Source organism: Podarcis melisellensis, assembly GCF_964234715.1.
Source record: "Podarcis melisellensis genome assembly, chromosome: 4".
NCBI lineage: Eukaryota > Metazoa > Chordata > Lepidosauria > Squamata > Lacertidae > Podarcis > Podarcis melisellensis.
The window spans coordinates 85,331,711-85,351,769 of NC_138531.1; the positions used below are offsets into that span (position 1 = coordinate 85,331,711).

The following is a 20,059-nucleotide window of genomic DNA, read 5'->3' on the forward strand; positions in this document are numbered from 1 at the left end:
TGGGTTTGCGGCGTTTGGGAGCCAAAACGTCCGAGAACTAAGCTGTTCAAAAACCAAGGTACGACTGTATTCTTGCCATCAGAACTGAAAATACCAGTAAATCAAAGTCTCATTGTGTCAAATAGATCCTTGGTAGCAGGACTATGCCACAAATATTATTCTGGATCTCCAAGTAGTATTCCAACTCTGTGGCAACTGGGACCCCTTGGATCCCCAATTTTGTATTTCACTTCAGGAATATCAAGGCAGTGAACATTGGAATTCCCAAATAATATCCTATCCAGGCCTTTGACAAATTATTGTCTCAGCCCAGCCAACCTCACAGAAACATTACACAGCTGAAACACAGCTCCTTATTTGCCCCCTTGAGCACCTTGGAAGAAAGGTGGCAAACACAAATGCAGTCCTCTTTTTTTTTGGGGGGGGGGGTACTCAAGGGTACGCAGTACCAGCACCCCTTTTTGTTCTTGTTAAAAAGTGTGGCACTTACTCTAACTTCATGGTGAGTAAAAAGCACTGCACAGATGCGTATGTGCACCCTCATGTTGCATCCGGACAGAATAGGAGTGTGATCATAAGAGCAATATGATATGATTTATGCTCCCCACAGAGAGGTGATGTTTAGAAGCCACATGAGAATTTACCAGTATCACCAAGACACTAGGTTTGGTGGCACAGTCAGAGCTCAATGCACTTTGCATACAGTCTATACCAGTACTCATCTTCTGCTTTCACACAATCCAGTACTACGTACAAGTAAGGCACAACAAAGAAGTCACACTAGAGAATTTCAACCAAGTGTGCAAGAAATAAAAGGAAAGGCAAAAAACAGGGTAGATGTGCAAGCTGCCCAATAATTGCCCATCACACACACACACACACACACACACACACAAAGGATGAAATGGCAACAGTTGACACAAGACCAATTAGCAACACATTAGTACTGAATATATGGGAAAGTCTGTCCATTTTGAGAACTACATGAATCTATGTGGTCAATACACCCATAACAAAAACAGGAGCAATGCTAAAAGTGCAATTCATCTGCCTATATCTTCAGACATGCCTTCAGAATGAATGGGATTTGCAACAGAAAAAAAAACATTCAGGACCGGATTGGTCTATGAACACCATACCAACTCAACTGAGCTCAGTTTTTAAACCGAGTTGCCAAATAAAGTTTTTCTCTGGTCACTTTTAATACAGTCAAGTCTGTACATTTGTACTCATCATGATTCTACAGTATGGTCAGCTCAATTTAAATTTTTTACTTGTATAGTTATTAAAGTAAGGCACATGGGCAATAACTAGTGGACAACATTGTTTGCTTTGGAAGGAAGGGCAGGATATAAATTTAACAATTAAATTAAAATGCATGGTCAGTGTAGTACCTGACTCCCTTCTGAATTAGCAGAAGCAGGACTGTGTGAAATAGTAAAGTCTGAAAAATGAATAAATCATTAGCTTGCTCAGGTTAGAGAATCAACAATGTCTGGTTGGTCCAAGGCATCTTCCCATTTGTTCCTCTAGTCCAGAAATGTTTATTCAACCTGACAGTTGTTCTCCATGGACTTTCTAACCACCTAATCCTTTTTATAGGAGGATACCATTATCCGATAATGGTAGACAGTGGTAGGTAATGCGGGAGGGCAGTGGAAGACAGGAGTGCCTGGCGTGCTCTGGTCCATGGGGTCAAGAAGAGTTGGACAAGACTAACCAACAACAACCATTAACCGAGTTACTCGAATACAAATTTCCGATTTATGTACATAGCATAAACTGCCCCCAGCGACAGTCTTCTGTCCTTTTCAGATACAAACCTACAATTTTTGCATTTTGATTTTATGAAGTTATTGTGCAACAAGCCATTCTGTTTTCTTAAAGGGGCGATTATCACACATTTTGCCTTTGGCTTGCCCAGTTCATACACTGAAGGCATAACACACCTAGCAACCTCATCCGGGTTAAGTTTTAACACTCGGGTTGTGTCAACATCCCCAATAGCACCCACAGATACAAATTGAAAACTTGTGGCAAGTTCATTCAGGAAGCTATACAACAGCTGAAAGAGAAAATAGGAAGTTGTTGACAAACTCCTTGGAAGAGCAGTTTCCTGCAGAGAAAGTTAACTACAGAAGACAGCTGGGGTGATCAGTAACAGTTTCCTCAGCATGCGGCATGATTAATGAGTGTTGCAAGAGTCTGTACAGGGAATAGATGCATGAGTCTATGACGTCAAACCATCCAACTTACTTCTACTCTAGAAGACACCAGCAAAAGCACACCTGGGGAAAAAGCAGCCTCTTCAAGATATGGGTCTGCAAATCATCATCTGCTGCTAATTAGAGCTTGCTTTTTTGTCTTAAAAGATGAAGCCAAACCCCCACTTCATAGTTCACTGCAATGTCAACTTACAGCTGGCCAACAGGAAGCATTTCAAAAGCAACACAGATGTCTGTTCTGCTTGCCATTTGCATGGTACACGGGCCCATTCCAAACACTCTTCTGCCAACACCCAGACACTAGAGGTACAAGCCCCACCAAAACGAATGTGAGCTCAGCAGGACAACATTTCATGGATTGCACTCTTAACTACCAAATAGTGAGCCTTGGTTAGCCATTCCCGCTTTTAATTGAACCGTAGTTGCGACCACAAAAACAGTTCTCAAGAAGGTTCGCTACCAAGTCTAAGCCAAAACTGTCCAAGGCTCCTTAAGCCTAAGAGCCGCCTCAGGCAGGCAAGGGTTTGTGGCGTCAACAGAAAGCAGCCAAGCGCCTTGCTCTTCCTGTTCGACCACAACTCCATCCTGTCTGAATTAAAACTTTCAAAGCTTCGGCATCCATGGGGTGTACACACTGACCTACATCAGCATACTGGAAAGATGAAAAAGATACAATACGTGAGGCTGTACCGTGGAGGAACAGGAAGCTTCCTGTTGTAACTGCAACACCCAGTAGTAGCTTTCAGAAATAAACGCTAACACCTTGCAACATTTGCTCAACAAATACAGTGGTACCTCGGGTTAAGTACTTAATTCGTTCCAGAGGTCTGTACTTAACCTGAAACTGTTCTTACCCTGAAGCACTACTTTGGCTAATGGGGCCTCCCGCTGCTGGAGCACGATTTCTGTTCTCATCCTGAAGCAAAGTTCTTAACCCGAGGTACTATTTCTGGGTTAGCGGAGTCTGTAACCTGAAGCGTATGTAACCCAAGGTACCACTGTATGTCAAAAAAAGGAAAGGTGAAGCTGGTGAAGTTTCACAGACACGTGATTCCCCCCCCCCAAAAAAGGCTGGCCCTTAAGGAAAGTGGATAAGTTTGCTACATGGCACTCCCCCACTAGGACCAGCCAATACAATGGCTAAAATATGCAGCCTTCCATTTTGCACTGTTTCCTGGTGCAGTCAAGGCACACAAACACATCCGACTTTCTTCTAGCAGCTCTCTGGCCCTACCTTAACTTTGAGAAACTCTGATACAAAAGCCACATCTGCATACTGGAGGCAAAAATAGCAAACAATAAACCAAAAGATGCCTTGGGGAGCATGGAAATTTGAGCAGAGAAGCAGCCGAAAGAGGGGTTACCCTAAACTCTTTAGGCATTTTCACACAATGCAATTTATCCCTCTGAACTACTTTTCTACCCACAGGGGGAAAGATACTGTGCAGCTACTCTGCTGAGAGCAAAGCATCCAGGCACTATTTGAAAATGATGGCCAGGAGATATTTTATTTCTCTCCAGTAGTGTCATGGCAAGATTCACTCTCTCTCTCACCATTTAATAAATGTATTAGACTAATGTGGGATTAACTGAATGACATTAAGGAATTCATATTTAGAATTCATAACGAATGATACTGAGTTGACGGATGTTTTGAGTTATACAAGTTAAGAACTAACTGAACAAAAAAATAGAATCACAGAACAGAATCATAGAATTGTACAGTTGGAAGGGACCCTGAGAGTCATCTCAACTAAAGCATTCTTCTATGGAAACATTTTTAAATTATCCTTATTATCTAACTAAGTGAGATAAACCTATTATCTATCAGGTTAGTCAAAATATGAGGTGCAATCTACTGCAAAGCTGTCCTGCACACTCCCCATTAAAATAAATGATAAACCAAACATGGCATTCCAATGGGAGTGTACAAAAAGGAACGTTCCAATGGGTAGTGCTAAGCTCTTATAATCGAAGAAAACTGTATTGAATGTGTAGCATCCAATGCATATTGAGATGTTATTAGCCCTGAGAATCTAGTGGTTTCAAATCAAATAATTGCTTTAAATCAGTGTTCATTGATTCAAAGAGTTTTATTCCCCCAGACCTTACAATTCACGCTGTAAAGTTCTGATTCTTTTGACAACAATTTCCAAGAGTCATTTAAAGCACTATCAACATCATGATAGCTGGCTGAATACAGTAGTATTAACAGAGATTGTCACATAAGAAGTATTTTGAAAAAAGTTTAAAGAATCCCACTGAACCTGATACAATATTCTTTTTTCAGTAGTAATACAATAACATGTTGTTTTACACATAAGTAGCACATCAGACACAGGTTGGACCCATTGAAATCAATGACTAAATTAGTAAAGTCCACAATGGGCTACTCTGAACAACCGCAAGTTACAGCATGTTTAATTGGGAGCCATGCATTAAAATTTTAAGACTTTTCACATTATTAATAGGTTTGTTTATATTAAACATGTTTTAACCCATAATTTGGGATCAGTAGGTCTGCTGTCATTAAACACATTTAAACCATATTACTGGAATTGCAAACATTTTCTCTCAACTTGTCTGGAAATATTTCTGTATAGATTATTTGCATGCCATTTTTTAACATAAAGTTACTTGTGTGATTTACCGTAAGATGCTTCAGCTAGAAAGATAACTGTGGTGCTATTTCTAACAAGAGAATTAACTTTATACATGATTAAGTACTGTCACCTGCCTGTTCGTTCATGTGCCATCACTGTTTGTCATGAGCAAACAAACAAGCAAACAAACAAATAGTTAATTACACCACTGTTTCTGGATTTCATTTCAGATGCAAAGTGACAATATCTATAGCCCATTTTTCTTCCAAGGTGAAACCAAAGACAGGATACCCTTATCCAGCTACTAACCAGTCTCAGACTTGCTTATCTTCAGCAAGTCTTGTACATGTTCAAAATCATGCCCTAGGACCAAAATGACCATGTATCAACAATTAAAAACTGGATACCAAGTGTTACCTGTCTCTAGTACAGATGATCATCACCAGTTATGACACTGCACTGGCAGACAAGCAATACTCCATGCTAACTGTTCATTTACTTATAACTTAACAGCATTTACAAACACACAAACTGCATTGATTTCTGTTCTGCCAGAACAAATGAAACAGGCTGTTAGGTAGATTAATATGGTGCAGTAGCAGCTAGGCCAAATTGTACCAAAAACTGGAGATTATTTCTAAACAGTTGCTTTCCATTTTAACTTTCGTCTGTCCAGCCAGCAATCAGGTTTCATTAATTCTGACGGTCTTTTTAAAAAGCTACTAATGCTGAACTTGTACCGATTAACATTCACCAAAAATCAAGGCTAGAGCCATGCATTGCAGGTGTTCCCAATCTTGAGAAGAAACAGTACTTTTTCTAAACAGTACTTTTTCTATCCCACGCTGACTTACATTAGGCAATACTGTTTTTTCAAAGCACACCTCTACCCAAACACTTTTTTCCAGTAGGAAAGCTACACACTTCTTCCTGAACTGTGCAGGCTTTTTTCAAGCAGTCCACAGGGAGCAGCAATGAACTGTTGCTGGATCTTCCAGCAGTAATGCAATATTAAACCGCTCTTGGTCAAATGTGAATCCTGAAGTCAGAACAGGAAGCCAAGTATCCGTGAAGAGCGTCCACAATTAGGTTTCAAGTGGAGTAACAGAAAATAAAAAGAACCTCCATATAACATATTATTTGTCTGCTTGCCTCGTCAGAGAAGCCATTTTCTCCAGTAAAGAGGGCACACAACCCAGCGTGGGAGAGCCATACATGTTGGTACCATAGTGCTGCTTCTGGACAGAACTGCAAAAGCTGTACACACAGCTCTGTCACTTTCTCTAACATTAAGGACTATCCTGTGCTAAACACCAATCTGTGCAGACTTCCACTACCAATCCTAATTGATTTGGCACCAGCGACAATCTCATGGGCAGAATTTGGAAGAGGTGGAAGTATGAAGGAACAAGGAGAAGGAAAGGCAAAACCTCTAACTCACGTGATTGAGAGGCTGATTGTCAAGATTAAAAAGACTTGCTGTAGTTTAATGTGAGCAAATATTAATTTTAAAGTGCTCACATGTGCACATTCTCTCTTTATATATATTCTGTGTTGCAGACAATGAGAATATTATCAGTTGCATTTCTATCAGCTGTGGTTTCAAAAAAAATACTACAGCTTTAAGATGACTTCATGCATTTATTTCTGCTAAAAACAGAACTTTCAAAACAAGTTATTCTTTAAACTTTAGGTAACCTAGGTTACAAAGTAATAAGAAATCGTTTTACACAGAACAGCGGGTCTGGTACATCTCCACAACACACAAAATCTATATAGGAGTGTCCATGTTGTTGTTCTTCGGGCCTAAGCAGAACTTTCAGAACTGTCCTCAGATTCTCCCAAACCACAGCAGCACCCAAGGAAAAGCAGAAAGAAAAACAATTTATTAAGCTGTTTAAAATCTCCCCAGATCAGCATGTGACCCAGCAGGGAGAGGTTCAAAAAAAAGCACAGCCTTTATTTTCCTTCCTAACAACCTGGTTTGTTTCTACTCTTTCCCCCCTTCAAGACACATCCTTCACAGCTAGCAGCTCTTTCAATCATTTACTTTGGATGTCTGCTTGAGAACAAATGATCTTGCTCATGCAGATGAGTTTGCCAGACTTGTGTGTACTTTCCAGTCTCAGGCTCTTTATTGTCCTTATGGAAACCTGACCCTTTGAAACAGATACCAAGAAAAGACCAGTGAGAGAGGGAGGAGATCACTCAAGGAGCAGGAAGACTTTTCTGTAGCAATAATAAAACTGTCAAAAAAAATGGCCATGATCAAACCGTTCCTCTGCTTTCACCTAAATCTGCATAGGTTGGAAAACCAGTTACACAAAGGCTGAAGTTCGTTTTTCTCCTCTTTTTAGAGGCAGCTCATTTTTTAAAAAGGAATTTTGCTGAACTGTCTACTACAATATGCAGTTTCCAAGTCCTATATTCTTGAACTGAATTAGATAAACGGGGTGGAAATCAACACTACTTCTACTCAGGGTAAATTGACTGAAGTTAGATATGACTAACTTATGACTAGTTTGGTTAATTTAAAAGTGTCTGCTCTGAGTAGGACTTGGCTAAAAAGAACCCATATACTGCAACCCTGAAAGGGAAAAAATCAATAGGAAGATCTGCTAGATGCTTGGGGTAAGGATCCAGTGGATTTCTGGCTGAACTGGGAGGCAGCCAGGCTACACCACTGTAACTTCCCCAACCTCGGTTCAGCTGGGGGATACATTGGTTTGTCTCCCCACATGCGGGCAGCCTGGTAAGCCCTGGAAAGGGGCCGTGGTTGGGGCAGGACCAGAGAGGGGAAACTCAAGAGCGAATACTAAGCACATTCAGTTTGGTCACGTGACCTGGCAACCCAGCAAAAAGTGGGGTGTAACTGAAACCCCGTTTTAAAGGCTTGTTTTTCTTCTGCCAGGCTTAGCAGAAGCCCCACTCCTGAATGGAATTTGGTACTTTTCCCTGGCTTGCTGTACACCAGCATCTTGTGCATTTGCTTCCAAAATGCAGTTGAGTGGAAAATAATTACTGCTAAAATAATATGAATTGAGAGGATGCCTTATACCTTATACTTATTATGTTTTTGTGTACCCCACCCTTAGACCATTTGCTATAGGTAGTGATTTGATAGATATAGATAGATAGATAGATAGATGATAGATAGATAGATAGATGATAGATAGATGATAGATAGATGATAGATAGATAGATAGATAGATAGATAGATAGATAGATGATAGATAGATAGATAGATAGATAGATAGATAGATAGATAGATAGAGATAAAGCCAGCCAGCCAAATCAGACCATTGCTCCATCTAACTCAGGATGATCTTCCCTAACCGGAAGCTACTTGGGGTTTTTATGCAGTACTGTCTCTCAGACCTAACTGCAGGAATCCAAAGATTCAAGCTGGAACTTTTTCTGCTACAGCCTTGCCCCATGGATCCAACAATGCAATCTTATTTTAAATACTTCAAAATCTATATGCCGCCTTTCTTCCTTACGGCAGATGTCTAAGGAGGCCAACAAGAAGAATTAACGACTACAATCCTTAATTTTTCTTAAGGAAAGGCAATGGAAAATCTGATGAGATGATGCTGTAAAATGCCCACACGGTCTTAAAACACAGGGCTGTTATTAACGCGCACTAGATCCATGCACCGACTTACTCTTTACTCCCTTGAACACTGTCATTTTCCCCAATAACTACCTGGTGTTTTTATATTGCTTACTGCACAACAGCTTCACATTCATTATCTCAGCAAGCCTCACAAGCACCCTGCAAAGCAAGTCAGTTTCATTTCCATATTATGAGCCAAGGCTTGCTGAAGGTCACCAGACAAGTACAGGCTAAGGAAAGATTTTTCGCCCAGTTCCTGTGCTTCACAGTTCACTTTCTTAACCACCATGACATTTTACAATCGGTATGGCTGTCACAATAAACCATGGTTTATCGTGAAAAGAATGAACTGCATTAGACGGGTGGGATATAAATTTCTATATAAGTAAATATGTTTATGGGACTAGTAATGTTAAAATGATAGGGTCTGTTCAGGACAGATTAGTTGTGCATGACAAGACATGTGTTAATGGAACTTTCAAAACCAGGCATCCATGAGGTCCCATCTTGTCCTACATTCTAGAGGTATAGAAATATGCAGAGTCAGCCTACAATCAAGTGAACATATGAACTTAAAAAGTAGGGATGGGCAGACCTATGGCCCATAAATAGTTAAACATATCTACAAAATCATAGCTTTTTTTAAAAAAAAAGTGCTCTTCATTATTCCAGAGAAGTTGTGGTGGCAAAAATACTGAGTTTTAACAAGGGGATGAACCTGCCCCCCAACTCACACTTTTGCTGTTCATGAAAGCATGAAACTACCTTATCAGCCCACTGTTACTGTCTCTATTGACTTGCAGTGACTCTTCAAGATCTCTCACCTCTGCAACCCCAAGGTCCTTTCTAACAGAGACTCTGGAACCTTTCCGTTGTGAAACATGTGTAACAGAGTTACAGCCATTCCCACACACTATCAAAAGTCTTAAAATACTATGCGTTTATGCAAATTGCTTAATTGCATAAAGTTAAAAGTACTCAATTATTTTAAAACTGACAATACAATTTTCAGCATGACCCCACACTGTCAAACAAGGATATGGCCTTCAGATGAAGCACAAGGTATTAATTCTACCAGTTGTTGTTTTTTAAGCACAAAGATTTGTTGCCGCCGCCACCTCCCCTTTCCCGGTAATTGTACTTACTTCAAAAAATATCTCTGGCCAGAAGGTGTCTTTGCCATCTCCCAACCCGGTGGTAGAGGAACATCATCAGGGATTTCAAAGGATGACTGGCGGAGATGTTGAGAAGAAGGTGCTGCTCCAGGAACTATGCCGGAAGGGGTAAGCCCTCCTGGAGAAACGGTTCCCAACTGCAGCGATGCTGGAGAGGAGTGGGCACGGACATGCTGAGGTGTCAGAGCTCCTGCTGTCCCTGCATCTGTGCTGGCCTGCAGAGTTAAACAATTCCTTAAGTCTGTGGTATAGCCAGGTACTCATTATGTCAGCAGCATGCTCGAGAACCCCCACTTTTCATCTAGAAACAGTTAATCTGCCCCAAGGACAGATGAACGCACAGGGCAATGAGACTTCCAACAAGTAGGGTAATAACCAAAGCTAATGTTGAAATGGGCATAAGTCAAAAACTGAATTTTATTATTTCATACACAGGTTGTTTTTTTAACTCCGTGACTGCAGCTGCAGGATTGGAATTGGACCAATATCTTTTGTGGAGGAGAAAGCTTTATAACCAGGTGAGGAACTTGGTGTCCAGCAACAACTGGAGTAATATAACTCCCATCAGCCCCCAAAAGTCCATCAGTTGAAGAGTCACAGGCTTCTTATCCCTGCTTTATAAGAACGTTTCTACTGAATGGTTTTGTTTACATGTACATCTTTTAGAATTTTCATCTCTTTCTAATACCAAGTTCTTGAATCTGTCTGCTCTGTCCTCTACCACTGCCCGCCCCCCGCCTCCATTGCTGTCCCACATCTTTATCAAGGGCTTCAGAGACAGCTGTGAAAGCTGTTTAAATGGTCTTACAAAATGGGACAAATGAGGTCCACATTGCAAACAGTAATACATGTCTGGTTTTGCTAAAATGTGTTCCAGATGACAAAAGATTTGGGGGGGGGGAGAGAAAGCATGATTTAAAGCAGGGCAGGGCAAATCACTCTTTTTCTCCAGGCTAACTTTTCTCCTATTACTGTATCTCCGAGGCAGAACTTCTCAATGCTGCCATTTTAGAATACAGCTGGAGATACAATCCTCACATCTCTTCTGCAATGTGATAGGATTCTACTATAAGTTGAACAGAATGGTGTCTCTTAAACTGCCAAGATACACACACACAAAAACAACAACAGAGGGCCAGCCAATGAAGTTGTACCCACTGAAATCCACACACTTCATTAACTATCGATTCCAATCGGTTGACACTGAGCATGACTAAGGTGGATATTGCCCAGAATGGTGTTCAGTGGTCATTGCGTGTTGTTAAGGAACTTTGCATTGCATTGCAGGCGGGCTGGACAAGATGACACTTGAGGTCCCTTTCAACTCTACAATTCTATGATTCTATTATTTAGGACATTGGCTGCAGCTTGGGAAACTGGAGACTGGAGTAGAACAGGTAAAAAATATGGATGATTAGTTTGGGCCGGGCTTCTAGTATTTCAGCCAGGCCTGATCAATTCTGAAGTTTCCTACTGAATCACAGGCTGATGTTGCAGATCCCCTAATCTCTTCTGCACCTTAGGAAGGCTATGAATCCTGAATTTGCACAACTCACGAGAGTTTATTAACCTAGGCCCCAGCCTTAGACTGTAATCCACACCCAGCAACTGCCAAGTCCTTTACCATCAGCCTAAGTAATTCTCAGTTTGTGTTAACATGCTGAATTACTGTCCACCAAGATCTGAACACATAGACATGAAGCTTTTGACAACCACAGACACCTAGACACACAGATAGCTTTTATGCATTTTATGGTGCATATAGATGTATATCTGCAGAGCTTTAAGGCCCAAGGCATGGAATTAAGTACGCAGTTCAATGTGAAACTGTTTAGGCAAGTATTTTAGCCTTTTGTATTCAAGCAGCACACATGGATTACACTATACAGCTATCTCCATATGGGAGGCAGCTCAAACGCAGATTAATGCCAGTTTGCAAATAAGTAAACCATGATAAAAACCACTCTCGTACTTGAAGCTAAAGATGGTTTCGGTACATAGCTAATAACTTTTCTTCTGCAATTGTCAAGGGAGTTTGAGATATTGGACCTACATGGAAAGTATGTGATAAGCCTGTACTACGTTAAAGTTCAAAGGCAGCAAAGCAATCATCTCTACTTGCAACTCTACAACTTCAAGTCTAGGCTTTTTTCCATTTAATATCTGTCAAGTGAATTAATGTTTGGGTAAGAGCTGTGTGCCAAGGTTCAAGCAGACTTTTTTTTTAAGCCACACACAAAGCCAAGCCCCTTTTTAAGAGAGGTTTAATAATGGAAAAGCTGACATAATTGGTCACAGAAATATCAGAAGCAGTTGCAAAATAGTCACTTCTGCTGGCTGAATAGATGACAATAGCTTATGATGAAGACTCAAAATATACTTCTCATATAAAAAATATTTAAGAAAAAGAACCAATTCCAACTCCCCTCGCCCTCAAAAAAAAAACCCCAAAAAACCCACACAGGTTTTAAATTCCATCTTGTCTGTTCTGATATTTAAATAATTATCCATAGGCTGAACTTATTCAGAACCCAACATCTCTTTTTCAGACAGCTTTTCTCTGAAAGTGCTTATGGTCTGCAAGACTATGGCCTCAACACCTGGATTCAAGCTTCAAGACAGCAAACACTCCACATTACAGACATCAAAGTGTCAACAGTACAAGGGCAATACATCCAAGCCCTGACATTAGGAAGGTTCATGCTAATGTCATAGGAATATGCTGCAATCTAATGCTCTTAAGGCACAAAACTGACACAGTTCTACATTTAGAAGTTTTGGGACACTCACACAACTCCCCCCCCCCCTCAGTACACTAGTCAATAGCAATTACGAGATCAATGTCCTTTTCTGAGTGATTATTTTCCAATATCATTTCAGAGGCTTTAAGCCTTCTTCTTGCAGCAAAGGCAAGAACTCTGCTTAGGCGACAGCTAAAAATATTGGTGTGGCGAAAACAGGCCTTGGAATGATATGGGGGGGGTGCCTTATCTAGAAAGCACAAAATTCAAGGCTTCCATAGCTCCAACTCCTTCTCCTAGCTCAGAGAGAAATGACAGACTTTCCACAGTCCTGGGAAGAGGGAATGGGGGGATAAGTGTGGTGTGGTGCTTAGGGGAGCCCATCAGGACCCGGAAGACCAGGGTTCAAATCCTCCCTCAGCCATGAAGTTCACGGGGTAACCTTTGGCCAGTTACTTGTCTCTTAACCCAACTTACTTCACAGGGGAAGGGGGGGAAATGAGGAGGAAAGAACCATCTGCACAACCTTGAATTCCATGGAGAAAATGTGTGCTATAAATGTAACAGTAAATATAAATCATTAAAAAGACAAAGTGCAGGGAATGCAATATGCAAGTGGGCAAGACAGGGGAGTTAAAGCCCCCTCCCCCACAAACTCCCTTAAGTTAAGGAATAGGGGAAAAACGGAGTTGCCGCAAGCATCTTAGAAGGCCTTAGAGCAGGGTCAGCAACCTTTTTCAGCTGTGGGCCGGTCCACCGTCCCTCAGACCATGTGGTGGGCCGGGCTATATATTTTTTTTGGGGGGGGGATGAACCAATTCCTATGCCCCAGAAAAAATAACCCAGAGATGCATTTTAAATAAAAGGACACATTCTACTCATTTAAAAACACACTGATTCCCAGACCGTCTGTGGGCCGGATTTAGAAGGCAATTGGGCTGGATCCGGCCCGCGGGCCTTAGGTTGCCTACCCCTATCTTAGAGGATGGCATAGTTCCTCCCTATTGGGATAAGGATTAAAAGTAGCTCAAAGGAAGGGATAGGAGAGAACTGCTGCCATCACTCCCACCTCCCCCATTCACAAACAAGTGGCCAGGAAATCAAGCAAACAAAAAAAACAGATTAGAGGTGAAGAAGAGGGAAGCTGGCGGAAGGTAGGTCAACACTTTTTCACAAGCAAAGACAAAATGGAGAGGTGTGAAGGGGCATTTCTACTACTGCAGAAGCAGGTCTATAATAGGCAAAAGTGAAAATTTCCTCATAATGAAGAACTCTGGAAGAGGAATGGAGGTGGGATAAAGAGGATAATTATATGCTGGGAAGTGCTGTGGAGAGGAAGGGGGCCACCACCGAAAGGACTTCAGAGCGTAAAAAGAGGTTTCCAAGCTCTTGTAGAAAGGAAATTATCTTCCATCTCCTAACGCAAGGGACGGAGAGAAGGAAGTTTAAGCACTGCCAAACCACTGCACATCATTCTCCTAAATCCGACACTGTCTACTTGAAAATTTAGGATCATTAACAACTGCACTCCACCACCACAAGCTCAGAAGAACTGTGGAGGAAAGGCAAATGAAAAAAGTGATCACTTTATAACAAGAACCAAAAGCAAGGGAACAATATCCACCTATATAAGCACCAAGGCCAAGCACAGATTCAAGAGGATTCAAGATGAAAGTTGCATTTTGTGCTGCAGAAGGGGACTGAAGTTTAGGATCCCAAAATGAAAGCAGGGGAGAAAGCAAGTGCAGGGGAGAAAGCAAGATTCTACCCTATCTTTCCTCCTCCCCTCACAAAAGTGTCAAACTAAAACTGGGGAAGTCCAGGTTCAAACCCCCACTTGGAAATGACACTCTCACTGCCCAAACTTGGTCAAGTTACTGGCTTGGTCCTTGCCTAATATTAACCCATGGCTTAAACAAACTTGGGTTTCTTTGAATGTGCATGTTCAGCAGGTTAACCATCATTTGATTTCTAACAGCGAACGAAGCTGTGGTTGGCTTACCTTTTTACCCATGTCTGAACCCAACCACCATGGTTTGTTTGGCCAGCCCATGCCAGACACTTATGATGCTACACTGGCATGTGGAAACAGCCGCTGGAAAACAAGCTCTCCTGGGCTCCTTTGGGAGGAAGAGCAGGATATAAATTTAATAGCTAAAATACAAACCAAGCTTTGGAGGACAAGCAATGGTTTGTCTGTGAGAGGACTCACATTTGGCTGTACAAACCGTGCTTTAGCAATTATGTGCAAACTGTAATCACTCTCTTTCGGCTTAACTACTTCACTAGGTTGATGCAAGGAAAATATTGTGGTTGGGTAGAAAACCATGTATGCCATCTTGAGTTCCTTGGAGTGTAACAAAGTAATACAGTGGTACCTCTGGTTACGAACTTAATTTGTTCCGAAGGTCCGTTCTTAACCTAAAACCATTCTTAACCTGAGGTACCACTTTAGCTAATGGGGCCTCCTGCTGCTGCCACGCCACAATTTCTGTTCTCATCCGGGGACAAAGTTCTTAACCCGAGGTACTACTTCCGGGTTAGCGGAGTCTGTAACCCAAAGTGTTTGTAACTCGAGGTACCACTGTAAATCCCTACAAGAAGCCACAGGCTTGTAGCATAATTATGAGACAAATTCTTCTCCTCTTTCCTGAAAAACTAGGAACGGGTGTTGAATACCTCAGACAACTGCAAGGAAACAGAAAACTATGAAGTGCTTTTCATGTAAAAAATAAATAAATCAGTAACTGAAAGAATACACACACAAACTCTGTGTGTGTGTAGGCAACTTCCCAACTAGCAAAATAGTCATAGGCGGGTATTTACGTCTTTAAGTGTCAGATACACAGGATCAAGCTGCCTAGAAGTCACACCCTCTGACCTGGAAACCCTTTTCCTCAAGGCTCAGGGCTGCCTCACCCACAGCATTTTTGTACACTCAAGTAGGAAAAGCAAACACCTGGATATACGGTTGCACATGGGAAGCATACAAATGTTCATTTTGCTACAGAAGCGCCGTCTCTTCAAACCTTCTTAAGCAGGCCCTGAAAACCTATTTGTTTACTGTGGCTTTATGGTAATGAGATTGTGAAATATGTGGTGCTAGTTTACTGTGGCTGTACTGTAGTTTTAAGGTTTTACTGGGGACGATGGACTGTAGTTGTAAGACCACTTACTGTGTTTAATGTACTTTTGTCTACTTGCTACTTTCATTTATTAATTTTGCTGTGTATGCTTTACAAATTATTGTTCTATATCTGTTGGGTAGACCCATGTACCTTGTACGTTGCCTAGTGAGTTTATTTTTTTAAAAAAGCAAGATACAAATCTAATAAATCAATACATACCTGCATCTATTTAGCAATATATGGCAGCTTCCTAATGTGTACACATGGCAAAAATCCAGGTAAACACCATGCAAGTGTTCAGTTCTGAATAACCCCTCCCCCCCCCACAAGAAATACAAGAAAAGTGTGTGTAAAGGCTGTCATCAGCCATGAAGAGGAGGCAAGGCTACACTTGTTTTTACCTGAAAAGCAGTATGTAACTGCATCTGCCCATGATTCTTCTCCTGACATCCTTAACTCTGGTTTTCCTTTCCTCCCTTTATTTACCCTGTTGTGTCATCCGCTGTCAGCATTTAGACTGCAAGCTCCTTGGGGCAAAGACCTGCCTTTTTTCATCCATCTTACCTAACTAAACGTCAGTTGCAAATGTTAGATGATGATGATGATGAAGACGATCACAGGCGGCAGGAGACAATGATTTATTTATTTTTTAATCATACTCCTACCGGTATGGTGCAAGACAATCTGCACTGAACTCTGAAACACAGTATATCATTAACTTTGATTCAAGATTTCGTACACCCCAATGAAACACAGAACTCGGGTCATGGGCAAGGCTGCTCTACCCCCTTCACTTCAGGTAGCTTGACCCTATTGAAACTGAGATTTACTTCTGAGTAGACCCCTAACAGTGTTACACTGTAACAAAAAAACTATTCCCTATCTGGAGTTCATGGTGAGGTGCAAAGGAGGGAGAGAGAGAGAGAAAGAAAGAAAGAGGGAGGGAGAAAGAGAGCATGTTGCTACTATTGTTCTTAACCACTTTATTCTTAAAATACAGCCTTTTCCATGCAGCCCATTCAAAGGCAGCCGACAAAAGTTTATGGAAAGTGAGATTGGGGGGATGGGGTGTTTCAAGAAGTGGTGTGTGAGCAGAAGACAGCCCTTTCTCTACAAATAAATATAGATAATACAGCTTTTAATCCTACCCATGTTTGCTCGCTTTTAAATGATTCCCACCCATTCCCCGCCGCTGTTTTAAAGATAGATTTTAGTAAGCCGCCTTGAGTCCTTGTGGGGGGGGGGAGGAAGGAAAGGCGGGGCACAAACAAATCAAACTATTAATAAATGAAAACAAGGAACTTTTAAGAATATCATAATTACCCAAGAAAAAAAACCCACCCACACCCAAACAGGAAAGTTTCTCTCTCTCCCACCCCCAACCTCGCTCACCTGGCGGGAGTGGGCCTTGGGCTCGGGCGGCTTGAAGAAAGAGTCGGGCAGCTTCCGGAGCCTCATGGGCAGCGTGTGGGGGACGTTGGCGCCCTTGGGGTTCATGACGGCGTTGAAGAGAGCCTCCAGGTCCGTCTCCGAGTCGCCGCGGACGTGCACGATCTGGTGGCCGGCCGGGGGTGGGCCGGAGACGGCGGCGCCGGGCTGCTGAGGCGGCGGCGCCTGAGGAGGGGGCTGCCCCGAAGAATTGGGGGGCGGAGGAGGCTGCTGCTGCTGCTGCCCCGGTTGCTGAGAGGCCGACTGCGGGGGCTGCCCGGCGGCGTCCATGGCGGCGGCGGCGGCGGGCTCCCGTCCCCCCCGACTCCTCTCTCGCTCGCTCGCTCGGTCTCTCTCTCAAGCGGCCGCAGCTCCGCGCTCTCCGTCCCGCATCCCCCGCCGCCGGTTCTGGCTGCCCGCCCGCCCGCCTCCTCCTCCTCCTCCTTTAAAAAGTTCCTGCGAGTTTGCGCCTCCTCCACAGGCAGCAGCGCGACGCAGCCCCTCAAACCAACACGGCGAGGAGGAGGAGAAGGAGAACTTTATATATATATATCTCTATATATTTCGGAGGAATCTCGTCCCGCGCGCCGCCGCCGCCGCCGGATCCGCGCACAAACACCGCCAAACAAAAGTTCTGAGACGCGCCCGCCCGAGCCAGCTCCGCCCAGCGAGAGCCCGCCCGCGCCGAATCCGGCGGGACTTTAACGCAGCCCAGCCGGCGAGGGTGGGGGGGGGATGGATCCTCCTCCTCCTCCTCCTCCTCCTTCTCCCGCTGCTGGACTTCTCGCGCCCGGCCGCGCTGGATTTTAGAGAGAGGGCATTCTTTCTCCCCGCCGCCCCTTCCAGTTTTTTCTCTTCTCCCCCGCCCTCACTCCACTTTTTACTCTACGTCTCCCCCCCACAAACACACAGCACACCCGGCGTGGTCGGTGCGTTTTCTCGGTTTCCCGCGCCCGCCCGCGCGGCTGTTTCCCGTCGCGAATGTTGTCCGGCAACCGCGGGTTTTTTACAGGACTTCGCTTTAAAAGAAAGAGGTTTTCCATCCCTCCCACGGAGACGGGGAGGGGGGGTGGTTGGGTTTCCCCCTCCCTCTCCCGCACCAGAACGGGTGAGGGGGATGGATGAGGGAAGGAAACGAGACCCTAATCACAGCACAGGCTCCAAACCCCACACTTGGGGGGGGGGGAGAAATCAGGGCGCCCCTTCTTCCCTTGACAGCGGTGCAAGCTACTGCAACGCCTCCCCGTCCCCCAAAATGGGCTGCAGAAAAAGGCCAGAGCTCTTCTTCCTTTAGCCCCCACCAGAACCAGAGTCACAAGCACACACACACACCCTCCTTGACACGGGAGCTGGTGGTGGGGACGTGGGGAACAAGTGCAAGGAAAAGTTTCAGCCCACACGCAGACAGCACTGCAAGCCTCTTGTCTCCTGCGACGGTCCCAAACTTCAGGTGCGTCTGTTTTCGCTTTGGTTTGTTTCTTTTTCTGATAGCAGAGATTGAAGCTCTTCGGACCAAAGGCAGATGACCAGAGGCGAAGAAAGAGCCCTAGGCCCTTGTGCGTTTGTGTTTGGTTAAAACAGAGTTCTGGTGCAGTCCAAAAAAAAAGTTAGAAAAGGTAAAATAGTATCCCACTAAGTTTTTTTCTTTTCTTTCAGGGTAGACCCCCTGAAATTAATGAGCGTGACTTAAGTTGGGTCTGTTAACTTCAATGGATCTACTCAGAGTAAAACTTAGCTTTAGCAAAGTGGTACTTCAAGCTGACAGATAACTAGTGCTACACTTGACTTCACAGGCATTTGCTCACAAAACACAAATCCATCGCATTGCAAAGATGGCAATTAAAAATATGACGTTATGAATCAGCTTTGATTTATACAAAGTGATTTTTTTAAATGGTCCACTGAAACGCCTGTAATTTTCAAGTAGTCTGCAGGGGGCAGGAGTGTGAGAACCTCTGCTGCATTCTTGTCTAATTTACTGCCTGTAGTCCAAAATTTAGAATATGAAGCTGCGGTATACTTCAGACCATCTAGCTCAGAGTACTCTCTATTGGCAGTAACTCTCTGGGGTTTCAAATGGGGCATTTCCAGTCCCAGCCAGAGATGATGGGGATACAGCTGGAGACTTTATTATTTATAAATAATAAACAATGCATCCATAAAATGACTGGCTACTTGAGAAGCATTTTAGACAACATAGGCTTTTTGCAGCCAAAGCAGCAACAGGCTGTAGAAGCTGTATAACCTGCAAGCTATATTAAACATCCGAAGACTTGGGAATCTGCCATGTCATCACATGCAAATACATTGCAACTGGAGAGTGATGAGCTATTGATCAGAGAGGCCTGCTACAATCAGAATATTTTTTATCTATGTCATTTTTAAATTGTGATTGATATGAATGCTGCATTCTTAGTTTTAGATTTTATGATTTATGTGGAAATTGTTTTCTATTTGGTTGTGTACTTTTTGATGTGTTTTATCTATTGCTTATGACTTTTGTTATGTTGGTAATTATGTAAATCTTGAGCATTGTTTTACTATGGAAAGGCGGCATACAAATAAAATGATGATGATGTGAGTCCCTCCTAGTTGGGTGACATCAAGCCACTTACCCCACTCCTGGGCAATTACATCTTGCAAATAAAACATATTTGCAATTAATTATAAAATGGGGTTACGAAACCATCTGAACTCGCTCTTGGCCATCAATAGTGTCAGCAAAGCCATACAAGAAATCTTCCAAAAGGAAATTCCCATTGTTTACAAGCAAATGGTGAAAAGTTTCTTTAAGGAGTGTGGGTGGGAGGAGAAACTGCCTGAGAAGTAGGTCACAAACTAAAGCACCAAAATAAAGTTGTAATAAAAGAAGTACCATTGAAATCAGTGGAGCTTACTTCAGCATATAAACATTGAGAGTTACTACAGGCAATCCTGCCTTCAGTGTCCTTAAAGGGAGGGGTATTTTCATACAGAGAAACAATACTAAATAGTTTTGAGAAAATTACTACAGATTGTGCAAGCCTGAACTATCTCTCTTCGGTGAAGTTACCTACCTTACAGAGTTGTAAGGATTGCAACTAGAAAATGCTTGTGAAGCACTTTGAGCACTTGAAAGTGCTATACAAAAGCTACGTACTGCT

At 42.9% G+C, this 20,059-nt stretch overlaps 1 protein-coding gene across 8 annotated transcripts in view; it reads right to left on the minus strand.

Moving 5' to 3' along the window:
- The window catches only part of YAP1 (Yes1 associated transcriptional regulator), an 83,436-nt gene extending 65,784 nt beyond the window's left edge, over window positions 1-17,652 (minus strand). The window contains exons 1-2 of one of the 8 annotated variants that reach the window (XM_081909923.1): window positions 16,881-17,652; window positions 9,590-9,834 (exon numbers count right to left, since the gene is read on the minus strand). In XM_081909923.1, the coding sequence (XP_081766049.1) occupies window positions 9,590-9,834; window positions 16,881-17,207 (572 nt within the window). In that variant the 5' untranslated portion in view covers window positions 17,208-17,652. The remainder of the gene's footprint in view (window positions 1-9,589; window positions 9,835-16,880) is intronic. The other 7 variants (XM_081909921.1, XM_081909924.1, XM_081909919.1 and 4 more) reach the window with 7 other exon arrangements.
- Between the last annotated feature and the right edge of the window lie 2,407 nt (window positions 17,653-20,059).